The sequence below is a fragment of the Colobus angolensis genome, unplaced genomic scaffold (genome assembly GCF_000951035.1).
Source record: "Colobus angolensis palliatus isolate OR3802 unplaced genomic scaffold, Cang.pa_1.0 Scaffold189, whole genome shotgun sequence".
NCBI classification, from domain to species: Eukaryota; Metazoa; Chordata; class Mammalia; order Primates; family Cercopithecidae; genus Colobus; species Colobus angolensis.
In genome coordinates, this window is record NW_012115032.1 from 563,121 (window position 1) to 582,751 (window position 19,631).

The following is a 19,631-nucleotide window of genomic DNA, read 5'->3' on the forward strand; positions in this document are numbered from 1 at the left end:
CCAGTCAGTCAACTAGTGCTAATATATCTTAATCTAGTTTTTTTTTTTTTTTGACAGAATTTTATTATATGAAAAGTTTTCCAAATGCTCCATGCATATCCAACTTGACTTTGTGAGAGGTTCTTAAAAGTCTCTTACAGCTAGCACAGGGCTACTCACCAATAGCTTCAACTCGGAGCCCTAAACTACTTATTTTCTGTATTCAACTAGGCAATATCCTCTCCTCCTAACATCCAGCCCTGTTCTGTGTTGTCATCAGATCACTAGCACATATTGGGCATTCATTTTGCTTCCCATGCTATGAGACACCCCTAAATAATACATGACAGAGTAAAGTAGGGTGAAGAGATCTGTGCAGCTGTGTCCTGGTTTCTACTTGAATAGCTTTAGGAATGTCAATGAACTTCCAGGGGCCATGGTTTCCTTATACGGAAAATGTGGCAGCTGGGCAAGACCAATGTTATGAACCTCTATGAGAATCTAATGAGGACTACGGACCCTTTCCTCATGAAAAAAATGCATGCATATGTAATATTTCACATGTAGTTTTAAGACTCCTAATAGCCTTGAGAGATCTACAAATGTGATGTAATACTGGGAAATGTATAATACTGGGACATGTATATTTATGGCTCCTTGCATGTAGACATTTATGGCATAGAAAATAAGATGATATCTAATGTTAACAAAATAATCTTTGGTTTTTGGCCGGGCGCGGTGGCTCAAGCCTGTAATCCCAGCACTTTGGGAGGCCGAGACGGGCGGATCACAAGGTCAGGAGATCGAGACCATCCTGGCTAACACGGTGAAACCCCGTCTCTACTAAAAACTACAAAAAACTAGCCGGGCGAGGTGGCGGCGCCTGTAGTCCCAGCTACCCGGGAGGCTGAGGCAGGAGAATGGCGTGAACCCGGGATGCGGAGCCTGCAGTGAGCTGAGATCCGGCCACAGCACTCCAGCCTGGGTGACAGAGGGAGATTCCGTCTCAAAAAATAAATAAATAAATAAATAAATAAAATAATCTTTGGTTTTTGCTACTGAGAATATAAAATGTACAATTTATGTGTCTTTTATGTCTTAGATACAATTGTATTTGAGGAATAAAATCGTTTATTTGTTTGTCCATTTGTGCAATAGGACCGATACAAAATAAACTTCGGCAAGCCAGAGTGGAAACCATAAGCACTGATGTGTGTAACAGAAAGGATGTGTATGATGGCCTGATAACTCCAGGAATGTTATGTGCTGGATTCATGGAAGGAAAAATAGATGCATGTAAGGTATGTTTAAAGTAAAGCCAAAAGTTTGTGGGTAAAATTTCCATTAGCTATTTCTGAGTTTGGCATATATTTTACCTAGGAGAAAAAAAAAAAAATGGCATCTCTTACACCAAGAACTGAGTTTATTTAATAATCATAACAATAATAATAATTGTATTGAGTGTTTAATATATGCTAAGCCAAAAATTAAGCACTTTTTATACAATATTTCATTTAACGTAATGAGATAAAAGCAATATCATAATTATACTTATTCATCCCCCAGCCTCCCAGTCATTTCCCTTTGCCCCTTGCATTTTTTAATGACAGCGACACGTGAAACAGGTTTTCTTTACAGTGGATCTTGAGATCTACTGCAAAGGCCTGCAGTAGCCCTGCAGTAGCAACACTGACCTGTTTAAATGCTGGACTTTTAGTTCCTAGACTTCCTCTTCTCCAGTGATCTTCTATACTCTTCAGCCACCTCACACCTTCCTCTTAGAGTCACACTATGGGCCTTGTTATCAAAAACCGCTCCATCTCCAAAAATGCTTATTTACATCTTCCTTTTTGACTCCTATCCCCCAGTGTTTCCCCCTTGCTTTTTAACTACTGCTTGCCTAGATACACTTACTATGTTATACCCTAGTCTACCAACTCTCATTCCCAACATGCACAACCTATGCGGATATTCCTTGTGTCCTTTCTTTGTTCTATTTTTCTTCTTAGGCTTTGTTACCATGCAGTACACAGTATTTTTATTTATCTAGCTTATTGCCTATTTCTGCATTAACTAAAATGTAAGCTTCATGAAGGAAGACATATTTTAATCTATTTTATTTACTGCACCTGAAATAGACTGGTGAAAATATGTGTTGACTGACTAAATGAGAAACAGTCTTTTTTCAACTTCATAGACACCTATTGTCCATTGATTCCTCTGTTTTCTCACAGTTCATTAATCCTTTCCTTTCTTCCATCTTTTACTTTTCCAGCTCAGATTTCACTATTATTTTTATTGATAAATCATAATTGTATTACATCTATGGAGTACAATGTGACATTTGATACATGTATACAACGTGGAATGGTTAAGTAAAACTAATTAACATATTCATCACCTCACTTAACTTTTTTTGTGATAGACATCTAAATTTTACTCTCTTAGTTATTTCGAAGTCTATAATAGAGTATTATTGATCATAATCACCCTGCTTTGCAGTAGATCTCAAAACTTATTCCTCCTTGCAGAAACTTTGCACCCTCTGACTAGCAACTCCCCCTTCCCTCACTCTCTACCCTGCTAGGCCTACCCAGACTTTGGTAATCATCAGTCTACTCTCTACTTCTATGAATCCAACTTTTTTAGATTGCACATATAGGTGAAATGATGTATATGTCTTTCTGTGCCTGGCCTATTTCACTTAGCATAATGTTCTCTAGATTCATTTATGTTGTCCCAAATGGACAGAATCTATTCTTTTTATGGCTGCATAATATTTATTTTGTAAATATACCATATTTTCTTTATCTCTTCACACATTGATGAACACTTGGGTTGATTCCAAATCTTGGCTATTGTGAATAATGCTGCAGTGAACATGGGAGCACAGATATTCCTTTGACATACTGATTTTAATTTTTTGAATATATTCCCAGAGGTGGGGTTGCTAGATCATATGATAGTTCTGTTTTAGTTTTATAAGGAGCCTCCATAGTGTTTTCAATAATATCTGTACTAATTTACATTTCCACTAAGAGTGTATAAGGGTTCCCTTTTCTCTTCATCCTCATCAATACTTGACTTTCATCTTTTTTATAAAAACCATTCTAACAGGAGTAAAGATGTATCTCCTTGTGGTTTAAATTCATTTCCCTAATGATTTGTAATGCTGAGCTTTTTTTCATGAATGTGATGGCCATTTGTATGTCTTCTTTTGAGAGGTATCTAAGTCCTTTGCCAATTTTTTAAAATTAAGTTTTGTTTTGTTTTATTTTTTTGCTAGTGTGTTAATTAACTTCTTTATATATTTTAGATATAAGCCCTTATCAAATATATGGTTTGCAAACATGTTTTCACATTCTGTGAGTTGTCTCTTCACTTTATTGTTTTTTTTGTTTTGTTTGTTTGCTGTGCAAAAGCCTTTCAGTTTGATGAAATCTCATTTGCCTATTTTTGCTTTTGTTGCCTGAGTTTTTGAGGTAATATTCAAAAATCCTTGCCCAAACCAATGTCATGGAGTGTTTCCTCTGTTTTCTTCTAGTAGTTTTATAGTTTCAGGTCTGAAGTTTAGGTTTTTAATCCATTTTGAGTTTTTTTTTTCTTTTTTTTTGTTTTTTGAGACAGAGTCTCGCTTTGTCACCCAGGCTGGAGTGCAGTGGTACGATCTCGATCTCGAATCACTACAACCTCTGCCTTCCAGGTTCAAGCTATTCTCCTGTCTCAGCTTCCTGAGTAGCTGGGACTGCAGGCACGCGCCACCATACCTGGCTAACTTTTATATTTTCAGTAAAGACGAGGTTTCACCATGTTGACCAGGCTGATCTTGAACTCCTGACCTTAAGTGATCCACCTGCCTCAGCCTCCCAAAGTGCTGGGATTACAGGCATGAGCCACCACGCCCAGCCTAATTTTATTATTCTAATATAGATAACCAGTTTTCCCAGCACCATTTATTGTATAGACTATCTTTTCCTCAGTGTGTATTCTTGGCATCTTTGTCAAAAAATCAATTGACCATAAATATGTGGGTTTTTTTTTTTTCTGGCTTTCTATTCTATGCCATTAGTTGATGAGTCTTTTATTATGCCAGTAATATGCTATGCTGACTACAATTGCTTTATAAGACATTTTGAAACCAGGTAGCCAGGTAGCCTCTAGGTCTGTTCTTTTCGCTCAAAATTATTTTGACTATTCAAGATTTTTTTTTTTGCTTCTCTATGGATTTAAGGATTGTTTTCTCTCTTTGTGAAAAATGGCATTGGAATTTTGGTAGGGATTACATTTTAACAACGATAATTTTAACATTTTAATGAGCATTTTAACAATTATAATTCTTCCAATTCATAAACATGGAATATCTTTTCATTTTTGTGTGTTTTCTTCCACTTCTTTCTTCAATATTTTATAGTTTTCAGTATATAAAGTGTTCACCTCCTCAGTTAAATTTACACCCAAGTGTTTTATATTTTGTTGCTATTGTAAATGGATTGTTTTCTTAATTTCCTTTTCAGATAGCTCACTGTTAGTATATGGAAACACTAGTGAGTTTGGTATATTGATTTTGTATTCTGCAAACTTACTGAATTTGTTTATCGCTTGTAACAGCTTTTTGTTGGTGTTAGAGTTTTCTATCTATAAGATCATGTTGTCAACACACAAAGACAATTTCATCTCTTCCTTTTCTATTAGAATGTCTTCTATTTCTTTCTCTTGCCTAATTTCTCTAGTGACAACTTCCAGAACTGCGTTGAAAAGAAATCAGAGTAGACATCCTTTTGATGTCCCTGGTCTTACAGGAAACACTTTAAACATTTTACTATGGTTTTAATAATAAAAGCCAATATATGGCTTTTATTGTGTTTGACATATACCTATTACGTTGAGAGCTTTTCTTACAAAAGTGTGTTGACTTTTGTCAAAAGGTTTTCCTGCATCTGTTGAATTGATCATGGTTTTTAGCCTTCATTTTGTTAATGTAATGAATCACACTTATTGATTCAAATATATTGAACCATTCATGCATCTGAGGGATAAATACCACTTGATGATAGTGAATGATTCTTTTAATCTAGTTGAATTTGGTTCAGGAGTATTTTGTTAGGGATTTTTACGTCCTATGTTTATCAGGAATATTGACCCGTAATTTTATTTTCTTGTAGTGTCCTTATCTGGCTTTAGTATCAAGTTAATCCTCACCTTGTCAAATGAGTTTGGGAGTATTCCCTCTTAAGTTTTTTGGAAGAGTTTAAGAAGGCTTGGTATTAGTTCTTCTTTAGAAGTTTGGTAGACTTGAACTGTGAAACCATCTGGTCCTAGACTTGACTTTGGTGGGAGATTTTTTAATTACTGATTCCATATTCTTACTTATTATTGGTCTGTTCAGGTTTTCTATTTCTTCAGGTTTTCCACTTCTTCATGATTCAGTCTTAATAGGGTGTTTTACCTTCTTAAATTTTTCTGCATCACCATTTCTCCATTGCCTTTCCTTGCCTCTCTTTCATACTCCTTTCCTTCCTCCCTTGACCAGACAACTACACTAGCTGTCTTGCTAATTTCCTCATTTTTACTCATATGCTCCTCTCATGTGTTAGTCACATAAGAGCCAGAACCATTTCTAAAGAAATGCTAATCACGTCAGATCTCTCTCTGAGAACACTTCAGTGACTTACCTTTAGTCTTAAGATACAAACAAAAACTTCTAAAGAAGGCCTATGAGGCTCTACAAGGACTTGTCTTTCCTTACCTTCCAGACTCATCACACACTATTTGCCCCTCTTACACTCCTCTCTCCACCCACTTCCTTTTTTAGACCCTTGCATTTGCCAGGCTTCTTCACGCCACAGAGCATTTGCAATACTGTTACCTCTGTCTATAACACACCTAACCCCCAATTCCCTTGTGGTTAGCTCTTCTTCCTTCAGATGTCAGCTCAATTATACTCATCAGGGGAAACTTTCCTGTTTTTCCTTATCAGTCAAATTTCCCTGTTGTATGTTACCATAGTAATTATCATAATAGTAATTTTGTGTTTGTTTTTAGGCTTATTTAATATATATATATATATTTTTAACCTAAACTTCAAACTCTATAAGCACAGGGGCCTGTCATTTTTGGTCATTATTTTATCCCTAATAGACATCAGATTGCCTCAGAGATAGAGTAGGAACCCAATAAATAGTTAATTAAAGAAACAGATAAATAAATAAGTGAGGAAGAGGCACAGAAAACTTAAGTATCTTACCTAGGATCATACAGCCAGTAATTAATAGAGCTGGACCTGAAACCGGAAGTTCAGCTGCTGAGACCACACTTTTAACAACCACATATTTATTTACTTATTTGTTTATTTACTTAATCTTCTTTGCTCTTCTTTTTGTTTTTCAAAAGAGATTTAAAGGAGCTTATAAAAATTTAGCAAGAAAACTAATTAGAAGTAGATGAGTTAAAGAAAAGGAGACCAAGAATAGGTCCATAAAATACAATCAAGACCAAGAATAGGTCCATAAAATACAGCATTTGGAAGAGATCCTTGAAATTGTATACCTAGGCTTACAAATGCTAATCTCACATTTAACATTTTATTTACATAGTTACTAAACCATGCTAAACAGGTCTGGTCAAACTAGGAAAAAAAACAAAAACAAAAAACTACAACACCTAAGGATACTGAAACAGAAATAATGTAACCATTTCCTGTGAATGAGTGTTAGCCTTCCTAAGAAAAACAATACCCTTTAAAGTCTAGCAAAAATTTTTATTCAGTTGAGAGACCCATTACATAGTCTGTAGTCTGTGTAACAATTTCCTTTTTTTTTCTGTGTACATCAGATTACAATACCTTCCCACTGAATAAAGTAGAGTTAACAACTTAAAATATGTTTTTATTTCAGGGTGATTCTGGTGGACCTCTGGTTTATGATAATCATGACATCTGGTACATTGTAGGTATAGTAAGTTGGGGACAATCATGTGCTCTTCCCAAAAAACCTGGGGTCTACACCAGAGTAACTAAGTATCGAGATTGGATTGCCTCAAAGACTGGTATGTAGTGTGGATTGTCTGTGAGTTATATACATGGCACACGGAGCTGATACTCCTGAATATTTTCTATTGTTTAAATTAATGTAGTTTGGATTAGTGCTTTTGCTAGATGTCAAGAAACCCTTCAGACCCAGACAAATCTAATATCGTGAGGTGGTCTTTACGTACATAAGATCAAAACTTCTCTACCATGAGGGAAGAAGACACAGCAAATGACAGATAGCACCTATTCCTAACTCACAAGGGAAACTGCTTGTGATACTTCCTAATAAGATAAATAAGTGGTTTCCCTCAATCGAAGACAGGAACATCGTTTTCCACAGGATATGAAGAGCTGCCAGTAATGCCAAAATCGTACCTCATATAATACCTGGAGCACCTGAGATTCTTCTAGTGAAAAAGAGCGAGCCGTCTTCCCTGAAGACTCAGGGCTTCAACATTTTAGAATTGATAAGTGGACCTTCAGTGTGCAATAACGGAGAAGCAAGGGATTTGCAAATGACTTGAACTCTAACCTGGGCTTATATCTAATAATACAGAGCACTATCACTAACTTCAAGAGTTGACAATTTAAAAGTTTTTAAATGTATCTGAACTTGCTGTTAACACAGTGTTACACACTCAAGCACTAGCTTCAGGAAGCATGTTGCGTTGTTAAGAAGCATTTCTGATTTATTCTTTAACAGCATCTTGCCATCTATATGTTAGTTGTAGTTGGCCCAGAAAGGAAAAAACAAAACAAAACAAAACAAAGACTCTTGGGAGCGTTTTTCCATGAGCACAAGAGGATAAAAAGAAGCAGACGAAGGCTAGGAGAGTTGGTTTCAAATAACTAGTAACAGGACAAGCACACTAATTTTTGATGGAATGAACTATCCAATTATTTACTTAGAAATATTTATATCAGTATATGGCAACTGGTACTTTTGTAAGTCTTCAGCTCTCTGATAAGTCAGATGTCCATCAGAGTATCAGGTCAGATGTCTATCAGATTATAAGAGCTGATTTGTGTAAAGCTTTGTGTAAAGCACTTAGGACAGTGCCTGGCATATACTATGAACTAAATAAATCTTTGTTATATGGAAGTGAATGCCTTGGCAAGCTTTAAGATAAATGAACTCAATGTTTTCAAATAAGTGTTACATACGGCCCAAATCCTAATGATGGCAGTAGTGATAGCATGGACTTTGAACCAGGCTCCTCAAGCTGAAGCATTGTCTCTGCCTCATAGGAGCTGTGTGTCCTTGCTCAAGTTATTTAATATCTCTCTTCATTAACTCTTTCACCTCTACAATGGAAATAAAAGTAGTACTACCTCATATAGTTGTTTTGAGAGTTAAATGAATTAAAACAAGTACAACACTTACAATAGTGTCTGCACACAGTAGTCCCTCAATATGAATTAGCTTCTATTTATCGTTAATAATGTGTGTTAGACTCCCCAATAAAACTTACTATACTTTTAAAAAATTGATCTTTGCTTCTTTAAAGCCATGTAATTGATTTCAAAGTACTTTGAAGTACATTGTAAAACAAATTCGGTGAACTACTAGAATTTTTTCAAAATCACTTTTATGCCTCATTAATATATTTTGAACTATGTCTGCTTATAGACAAGTAGTCATAGGCTGTGACAATCATTTGTCACCACGGTTCTGACTACAGAGATGCATCTGTATTCATCTATAGACCTCAAATGTGAGATTAGATTTGCTGCTCGGATTTATTAGAGAAAAATCTAGACTATTAATTTCCTTAGTGTTAGAAGATTTTGTTAGTTTACATGTACATGTGTTTATATGTAATATATGCAAATGAGAGAAATACAACTAAAATATCTCCCAGTTGTTATTCACATGTCAATAAGATATAAAGACAAAAAGTTTATTACACACATTTCCTCTTTAAAAACGAAATGTCATCGAATTTCTGAGTCAATGACTAGGTGTAACTAAATACCACCAGAGAAAGCAGAGTAAAAACTTAAATTCTTACATGTCCTTCACTTAAACTTCTACAGTTTGCATATAGCACAGAAACATTTGAAGTTTTTGAGAATGTTTAGCATATTAAAGATGGACTTGATTGATGATGAACATATTTTATATCAAAGCTAAACACTTCCTTTAGTAGATACGGGACAGCAAATCTGTCTACCAAAAAATCACTTTCCTCTGTGTAATTTCTGTAACAATGAATATGTGTTTTGTGTAATCTTATTTATATTTAATAAGACTGTGATACCTTCTTGTGTGTATCTGTGAAACTGTGTATACTGATTTAAATATTTCTGTGCTTGATTCAATTGAATTCAATGATATTTAAGCACAAATGAGAGAAATAAATACACAAGATTATAAGAAAATCCAAGAATGGAAAAGTGGATTTTTTTAAACAGAATTTATATGTCCTATTTCTAGTTAGGTGTCTGATTTATTGAATAGTTTTGTGGAAATCATGTAATGTTTTTTACCTCATGCTTTCTGTCTTCCAAATGGGGCCTTAAGCTGTCTACCTTCTGGCATTGTTGTGAGACTTTTGAGATGAATAATAAAGTTGAAAATTCTATGAATGTTCAAAACTTGCTCAAACATGCAAAGTATATCATTATAAACTGATATCATTTCCGATGATGCTGAAAATCCATTAAGATTGTAAAGAAGTTTGGATTTTTCTACAGTATTGGCATTTTTATGCTCTGTGAGTTTTGAAAATATGTTTGTAGTCAAAAACAAAAAAAACCACCCTAAAACATAAAGAAAAACAGACTTTGCCTCCTGTGTGGTGATCCTATAGTAATATCCATATCTTTTCATAGAAAAAAACTTATAATTTGTCTGACTCTTTTTAAAATACAGGTCAAATTCATTAAGCTGACAATAAATAAGGCAGCTCATAATCTCTGTGCAGTCCTGATGGAATTTTGAGTGGCATGAGAACTCTAGTTAGTTTATAATGCTAGAACAATATTAGACCAAAATTGTTGCCAATAGCTAACCATCTCTCAGTGAAATGTATATGATTCAACAACAATATGGAGAACAAAAATATTTTAATAGGAATCTACTCTTTCCACTGAATAAACTTATTTCTTTGTTAATGTATTTATTTGACAGACAAAGGAGGTATGCAAGGAATCTCTTCATGCAATTGTGAAAATGAAAAACAAACTTGAAAGCTAGAATCACAGCTATTGGAGCTGGGAGAGACCTAAGAGATTATCTACATCAGCCTCCTCTTTTGACTGATGTGAAGTCAATACCAAGAGAATTTCTGCAAGGTTATACAGTGGATTTGAGACAGTGGAGGAAGAGAATCTAGGAGCTCTAGTATCCAGTCCAGTGTTTTCTCCACTATTCTAACCTGAGTTATGCAGGTTCAGTAGGCAGGATCATTGCAGACCTACAAGTCACTAAAGTTAAATGACTACTGTCAAACTAATTTCTCCTAGTAGTTATAAATATGGTAAACCAAACAGCATCTCCAAAAATTATTGTAACTTTAGCAATGAAACTGGGAATTCCGCCTTTCACTTCTGAGTTCCAGAAGTAAAACAAAGGATTTTCCCAGCATCAGCTGTGATTCTTTTTATGTGACAAAAACTAGCCCCAATTTCTATTATGTTCTAAATCTTTTCCTCACTACACGAAAATATACTGTTAGCAATTGCAGTACTATTCATTCTACTAGGAGGTTCATGAGGACTCAAACACAATAAAAAATTCTAGCCTATTCATCAGTTACCCACATAGGTTGAGTAATCCCAATTTTAATTTACATCCCCACCGTCATTCTCAAATCTACTAATTTACCTAATATCAACAGTAACCATATTTATACTATTCAATGCAAATATAAGTAACACAACATTATCACTATCCTATATGTGAAATAAATGACCATTACTAACATCTATAATCCTTGTTACTCTACTATCCCTAGGAGAACTGCCCCTGCTAACAGGATTTTTACCCAAATGAGCTATCATTCAAGAAATAACAAAAAACAGTAGCCTCATTATACCTACATTCATAGCTATCATAGCACTTCTCAACCTGTACTTTTATATACATCTAATTTATTCCACATCACTAATGATGTTCCCAACTAATAACATTAAAATCGCAATTTCAAAACATAAAACAAATCCTCCTCCTACCACCATTCATTATTACTTCAGCCCTATTCCTGCCAATCTCACCAATATTTTAAATATTAAACTAGAAACTTAGGTTAAATCAGACCAAGAATCCTCAAAGCCCTAAGTAAGTAAATTATACTTAATTTCTGTAATTCAGAAATAAGAATTGCAAGATCTTATCTCACATCAATTGGATACAAAAAAAAGTGAAATAAGCTAAACTTACATGGTGTTCTGCAAAGTATATTGCTGGACCAAACCAGTTTTGTGATTAAGACAACAAGCCACTTACAACTATATTCAACCATACCTAAGGAAACAGATGAATCAAGTGTAGGCAAAGCTACTAAGCTAGTTAAATAGGAAGATCATAATACTTTGAGGGAAGTTTACCCCCAAATTCATACCTAATTCCATCCTTTTCTCACTCTCCACACAGTTATAATTTTTAAAATTTTGAAGTAATTTAAAGCCTTAATATGATAGAAAAAAAAAATCCATACCATATTTTAAAATAAGGCAGCAAAAGATTTCAAGCCTTATTAAAACAACAAATATCTGTTTTACTCTTTACTTTTTTAGAATATTCTGTTTTATTAAAAAGCTATAGAAGCCCACTAAAATGCAAAAAATAAACAAGTTTTGATTAAGTCACTTTTGTAAATGCTTACAGTGAACCTTCTTTTACAGGTTTCAATATATTCCTTGCCTTAATGTTTTAACTATGACTAATGAGAAATGAGGAAGATGGCCTGTAATCCTAGCACTTTGGGAGGCTGAGGTGGCTGTACCATTTGAGGTCAGGAATTCAAGACCAGCCTGGCCAACAGGGCAAAACCCCATCTCTGCAAAAACAGAAAAATTATCTAGGCATGGTGGTGTGCACCTGTAGGCCCAGCTACTCAGGAGACTGAGGCAGGAGAGTCACTTGAACCCAGAAGGCGGAGGTTGCAGTGAGCTGAGATCGCACCACTGCACTCCAGCCTGGGTGACAGAGCGAGACTCCATCTCAAAAAAAAAAAAAAAAAAAGTGTAAAGCATATTATTGTGAACCGATTTCAGCACAGACAATGCCACACATTTGTTAAGATTGTAAAGAAGTTTTTATATAATGTTAACATTTTTATCTATAGTGTTGTTTTGTTATTTGGCAAATACTGCTGTTCCTTTAAATTATATTTAGCATTTTCTGATGAGAAACATACCAGACAACTTGTGCATTTAATATTAATTTATTGGAAAAAGAAATGACTAGCTGAATCAAATTAATTATTGTTCACTTGATAGCTTTAAGAATAAATATAATCCAACTTTATTTTATTTAACTAATATTTTAGTATAGCATGCCTGAGAACTCTATATCAATCTACTTGGAACATTTTTAATGCTATCATGTAGCTGACAATGGAAAATACAAAAAAAAAATGCTACTTAGGGTCAGCATTTTACAAAGTAATGTTTTAGTCTATACGCTAGTCCATTTTATGTTGCTTTAACAGAATACTTGAGAGTGGATAATTTACAAAGAAGATAGGTTATTTAGCTCACAATTCTTCCTGCTGAAACATTTAAGGGCATGACTTCAACATCTGCTTCACTTCTGGTGAGGGTTTTTGTCCTCAGTCAAAACATGGTAGATAGTCAAAGGGGAAGCTGACATGTGCAAAGAGATACCAGACAGGAGGAGGAACCTCACATTCTAACAACCTGCTCTCATGGGAACTAGTCCATTCCTGCAAGAGCTAATCTAGTTTCTCAAGAGGGAGAACTCCTTTGTTACTGAGAGAACACCACCAAGCCACTCCTGAGGAATCAGCCTCTATGACTCAAATATCTCCCACTAGGACCAATCTCCCAACATTACCTCATTGGGGATCAAATTTCAACATGAGTTTTGATGGGGATAAAACATCTGAGCCACAGCAGTTTGTATTCTGAATTATTAAGCTTTCTTTAGGTCACATAATTCCTGTGGAGTTATATTTTTATATGTTTTCTTCCTCTGTCAGAACCTGTGTCCCTAACTGTCATTTTAAAATGTAGCGTTGGAGATAAGGAGATCATCTTATTTGGTCTGCCTTCTCTTTTGACTCCCAAACTTCGGTACTCTCCACAAAAATACTCATATGCCCCTCTTTTAATTATTTCCAGAAGGAGAAATGTCATATACACATAGGATTGCCGTCTTGGTGGTTTTAATTACTACCCCTGGTCTGTATTCAAAGCAAATACCTTCTGCTGACCCTCAAAAATGTATCTTTCTATTTAGATCCATGTGGTGACTCCTAAATTCTTGGGATAATTTTTAAACCCATTAGTGTTTGTCCTACATTGATAATCTTTAGGGAAAGTGGATTCAAAGGTTAAACGAACAGACTAGAATTCACTATGAGAAAAGGGGGAATTTAAAAGTGGATAGGAAAAATAAACAGAATCTAAGAATAAAGAAGAAACTATTGGAAAGACAAATACTAAACCACAGTTACTTGATGAAAAGGTTCATAGAAGAAAAAATAACTGGAATTCAGAACAAAGGTTACTTTTTAAGAAGTAAAGAAAAAATGGATTATTCACCACTTTTGAAAAAAATTAAAGGAACATTATGACACATACTGATGTGGGAGAGCACACAATTGCATCAACTTAACACAATATTTTTACTCTTTATTTTCTAATTCTTGTATATATGAATGCATATATTTCACAAATTGACATAATAGCATTATAAAATTATGTATTTCTCCACCTTAAATTATATATTTTATGACCATATTTTTATATAATCAGTTTTGATGTCTACGATACATCAAATAGTTAAGCCACAGAGACCTAGCCCAGAACATTAGGCTAGTCTGTTGTCAATTAAATTTAATACCAGTATCAGGAATCATAAGTATGGCATCCTGCCCTTCCCCATTCTATGCACCAATAAACACCCTGTGACCACTTGTCATTTCCCCTGTTTTGCTCCTTGCCAATAATGTGTGTGATTTTTCCCCCTTTACCCCATACCACTCTCTCCTCCACTGGTTTAACATCTCTTTAGCACCCTCTTTCCCAGCTGGTTTCCCTGAGTCCTCCTTGCTCCCTTTCATTAAAATGCTCCTATACCTTCAGCCTCTCCACAGAAAGCTTCCACATCATCTTATTAAAGTCTGGATGTCACTATCTAAAACATCACTTTGTTTTAGCCATCTCAAGTGATTGTTTCTTCTCCCTGGCTTTAATACTAAGTCAGAATTCTTCCAACTCCCAACTACAAGCTTTCAAATACTTGTGTAGTCTTCCAACAAGTTTCACTACACACTAGTATAAAAATGTATTTCCCTGATATTCATGCCTCTAGCTATACCACACATTGCCACTCCTAATTACGGTCAGCCTCTTGCTCACTCCCCGCATTTACTGAGGGACTAGGCACCTGACTCAACACAAACCTCTCCACCCAACTCATCTCTTCATTGTGGTCAATTTCAAAATCCAGGCAGATGACCCACACCTATCCTTAATTCTTTGAGCTCCTAAATTCAAATGACTTTAACTTCTTTTTCACTTTAGGTATCTGATGTTCTAATTTATTAAATGTCTCAGAGTCTCCGTAGTATCATAGTATGTCTAATTCTTAAAAACCACACTTTCATACAAGCCTGTGGAACTTCATTTTAGATGTCATAAACTGGTTTTCTATCACTATAATGGTCAGTTTCCTAGTCCTTAGCTTGCAGGCTACCAATCCAACAAACTCTCAGCCCTAGGTCAATCTCAAAATTCAGAGGCTCTTCTTCTGTGCCTGGTAGAAATGAGCAAAGTTAGAGAAAATTAATTCAACCATACGTATTAACACCATTAGTAATTGGGGCTATCTCATTTCAGTTTTACTATTGATGACATCAAATAACTCTTTTTCCTTTTTTTTCCTTTTTTTTTTTTTTTTTTTTGGTGAGATAGGTTCTTGCTCTGTCACCCAGGCTGCAGTGCAATGGTGCAATCTCAGCTCACTGCAACCTCCACCTCCCAGATTCAAGCGATTCTCCTGCCTCAGCCTCCTGAGTAGCTGTCATTACAGGCATGTGCCACTACGCCCAGGTAATTTTTGTATTTTTAGTAGAGATGGGGTTTCATCATGTTGGTCAGGCTGGTCTTGAACTCCTGACCTCAGGTGATCTGCCTGCCTCGGCCTCCCAAAGTGCTGGGATTACAGGCGTGAGCCACCGTGCCTGGCCAATTCTTTTTCTTTTAAAAACATTTTTCTGACATGTTGTTCCAACAAGACAACACTCACCCCGGCACTGGTACTTAGCCCACGCTCTCTCCACTCACTTTGGTGCTAACCATGCTAAGAACAGAAGAGATTATCCAAAATTCTGCAGCTCAATAACTCACTTTCACACTAGTGTTTGTATTATTGTTTGCCTCCTTTTGTTCTGTCTTACTAAAGTGTTTTCCTCTCAGTGAAAGACCAGAAACTGTGTTCTGTTATTATTGCCTCCTGTTCTGCACCAGATCTTGGTTCATCACTTACCCTCTCTCTAGTATTTAAATGTCTCTCTCCCTCCTTCTCTGTCTCCATCTCTCTTGTTCTGTCACTCTTCCTGTTGTTTCCTTACAATTAAGCTATAAACATTTTTTACATTCTTCCATCAAGAAAGAAAAAGCAGTAAGAAAAGAAGGAAAGTAGGAAAGATGGACTGTCCATTTTCAGAACCTGTGCCCTTGACCCACAACACTAAGAACCTAGAAATTAGCTTTGATTCTGTCCTATTTCTCACCTCTATCAGTATTTTCTGTCATTATCTTCTATTTGAATCTTTTCTTTCTATTCCTGCTGGCTTGTGCTCTGTTCAGATTCCCCCCATCTCATGTTGGAAGAACATTAAATTGAACTTCCTTCTGCATTCTTGCATTGTTGATCCGCTCTAGTTCATTCTCCTGCACCTCTTTTCAAATTCCTTTCATTTTCTCACCTCCTAAAGCAGAGTTACTTAATCTAGCGCCTCAAAATTTAGATAGAAAAAATTTATCTTTATTTCCATTAACTTTTAACAGAAATTTGGGGTGTCTTTCAATTATAGGTGTGTGTGTGTGTGTGAGTGTGTGTGTGTGTAAGCACGTGTGCATGCTTTAAATGTATAGTTTAAAGCATAAAAAATAATATTTTGTTTGGCATTATGGTAGACAGAATTCTGAAATGATCCCCCAAAGTCTTCTGTCCTAATATGATGAGATACCATGCCCATAATTATGTTATGCTCCATAGCAAAAGAGATTGTGCAGATGTGATTAAAGTTACTATATTAGTCTGTTCTGGCTGCTATAATAAAAACACCTACCATAAACTGGATAGCTTATATACAACATTTTTTCTTACAGTTTTAGAGACTGAAGAGTTCAAGATCAAGATGCCAGACAGATTCAATGCCTGGTGAATAGATATAGGCAGCACCTTCATTTAAAAAAATTTTTATTTTAGGTTTGGGGGTACATGTGAAGGTTTATTACATAGATAGATATAGGATGGTCACGGTGGTCAGGTGGTCAGGGTGGTGGGGGGAGAAATTATGGGAAGAAGATGCAAACCTTCTTGGAAGTCCGGGAGGTTTTGCAAAAGCTTCAAAAGAGGATTTGGCTAAAGGCAGCTGAATTCTCTCAGGGTGGATAACAAGAAAGTGTAAGGAATTGATCTAGATAAGTTAGTTTACTTAGGCCTTGGAGCCCAGCCTTTAATAATCCCTGTGCAGGACTGCTCTCTCCGGGGTTGGTGGGGGCGACCATGTTAATTATCCACAAGTTGTGTTAACTCAAAGGCTTTGTCATTAAATCTGTACTAAATACATGCCCGCAGTGCCGGCTTGTCGGGGCTGCGGCTTCTGTGACTCTTTACAGCACCCTCCTTGGTGTCTGTGAGTGGCCTGGTCCCCTACCTGCGGACCCAGGCAAAAAACCTGTGTCTGTGTACATTTTATCATCCGTCACTCTGCCAGGGTCTGCGGGTCAGACCCGGCAGATAAACACGTGTCACAGGGGTTTGATGTACATACTATTACATCACCCAGGTATTAAACTCAGTACCCATAGTTATCTTTTCTGCTCCTCTCCCTTCTCCCACCCACTCCCTTCAAGTAGACCCCAGTGTCTGTTGTTTCCTTCTTTGTGTTCATAAGTTCTTGTCATTTACCTCCCACTTATAAGTGAGAACACATGCTATTTGGTTATCTGTTCCTGAATGAGTTTGCTAAGGGTGATGGCCTCTAGCTCCATCCATGTTCCCACAAAAAACATGATCTCACTTTTCTATGGCTCTGTAATATTCCATGGTGCCTATACACATTTTCTTTATCCAGTCTGTCATCGATAGGAATTTAGGTTAATTCTGTGCCTTTGCTATTGTGAACAGTGCTGCAGTGAACATTCGTGTGCATGTGTCTTCATGGTAGAATGCTTTCTCTTCCTCTAGGTATATACCCAGTAATGGGATTGTCAGCACCTTCTTACTGTATCCTCACATGGTGGATGTGGTAAGACAGATTTCTAAGGCCTCTTTTATGACGGGCTCCACCCTCATGATCTATTCACCTCCCAAAGCCCATCTCCCAAGAACATCACTTTTGTTATTTGATTTCCAACATGAATTTGGGAGCAGGGGAAGACAAACAATCAGACTATAGCAGTTACTAATCAGTTGACCTTGAGTTAATCAAAAAGAATACTACCCAGATGAGCCTAATCTAATACATTAACATGAAAACCATTAGAAGTACATAATTTTCTCTTCCTAGTAGCAGAAAAGTCAGAGATTCCGAGTTTCAAAATATGCACTATTGCTGACTTGAAGATGGAAGGAGCCATTTGTCAAAGAGTGTGGCCAGCCTCCAGAAGCTGAGAGCAGTCTTGACTCACAGTGACCAAGCAAAAAGGGACCTTAGTCCATTTTGCAAGGAATTGAATTCTGTCAACAGCCTGAATGAGATAGGAAGTAAAATTCTTCACCACAGCCTCCAGATTAAAGCGTAGCTGGACATGTATCTTACTTTTATCATTTTTGACCCTGAACAGAGAGCAAAGTTGAGTTTGCCTGGACTTCTGATCTATAGAATAGAAATGGAAAATAAGAGGCAGTTGTTTTTAAGTGGTTAAGTTTACGGTAATTTGTTACATAGTAAAGAAAATTGATAAAGGTTTAGAATTATGTACTTAATCATTGGAACATTTTTCTATATGCTCATTTATTAATTGTAATTAAGATATGTTTCTGTTTTACCAAAAGCTTTTTTTCAAAATCAAAGAGAGGCTGAAAAATAAATGAGAATATCAATTGTCACACTGATGAAAAGAAAGCCTCAGTAAATATTGAATGCCACAGTGTTTGCAGAGGTGCTGGTAAGTGCATATGAAGATATCACGGTTTTGAACCTCAAATCATTCATACCAAACAGGAGAAATGGGTCTATAAATCCGAAAATAAGCAAAAATAAAACTAGAAGCCTATGTGAGGGGAGAGTGTGGGTAAAGGGTTGTTCAGATAGTGTGGGAACTGGGGCAATTAGTGGAAATAATCCTGCGAAATTAACCTTTGAGTATGGGCTTTCAGAGTCCATGGACCCTGTGTAGACAGGTTCTAACTAAATGACTTGAACCTTGTAGTGAGGGAGATTTTGAACTGAAAACTAACACAGAAGAGGGAAAAACATTATAGGAACAAGGGACAAAGTATCAGTGGGAGTGAAAAAGCCTAGATTGAGAACAAAAGCGACAAAAACTCGGGTGAGTCAAAGAATGCAATGGTAGTGTAGCCATCAGGTTGTTTCAAAAGTAATTACGGTTTTCGCCATCAAAATGGCGAATAAACTGTAAGCATACAGACAGACGATGATCAGCTGGTGAAGCCCTTTGAAAAAGTAGTTGGTTCAAAATATATTTTAATTTTTCTACCTTGAAGCCAGCTCCTCTTAAGAATAGATGCAAATGAATTGCTGGGACAGAGATCGTAAGCACAAGTATCATTCCATGAAGAAAAGTGAATCAAGGGCCGTAGAATGTTTTATGAAAACCTCTGATGGGTTAAAAGCTTGCCTCTGAAAGAGACGAATGTCAGGGCCTGAGACCAGACTTGTGCTGACTCAGAACGAAGAGCGCCACCTCTTGAAAGACAAACACAAAATTTCTCAAAGTACCCGAGGGTGTTGCTTAGGTTTGAAACTTTGATATTGTTTCTCACTTAATTTTAATTAGCTAGAACGAGGAAATTCTTACTTTCTGCAGCAAAGACTTAATCAAGTGATTCTTCACCTCAATATTGGTTAAAGGTTATTCATCCCAACCTGTTAAACTAGTTTCTTTTAAATCCGTAAGCATTCTTACTTTAGTCAGCTTACAAGTCAGAAAGAATGCCTGAGATACTATTCATTTGACCATACGTCACAAAGCAGCACGACATAGAAGAGTTTGCCTTCTCAAAACTGTATGATGA

General features: G+C 36.1%; 1 protein-coding gene across 1 annotated transcript in view; it reads left to right on the plus strand.

Annotated features, from left to right (window-relative positions):
• TMPRSS11F (transmembrane protease, serine 11F) overlaps nucleotides 1–7,752 on the plus strand; it is an 86,101-nt gene extending 78,349 nt beyond the window's left edge. The window contains exons 9-10 of the mRNA XM_011940280.1: nucleotides 1,138–1,280; nucleotides 6,873–7,752. Coding sequence (XP_011795670.1) covers nucleotides 1,138–1,280; nucleotides 6,873–7,031 — 302 coding nt within the window. The 3' untranslated portion in view covers nucleotides 7,032–7,752. The remainder of the gene's footprint in view (nucleotides 1–1,137; nucleotides 1,281–6,872) is intronic.
• The last annotated feature ends 11,879 nt before the right edge of the window (nucleotides 7,753–19,631 follow it).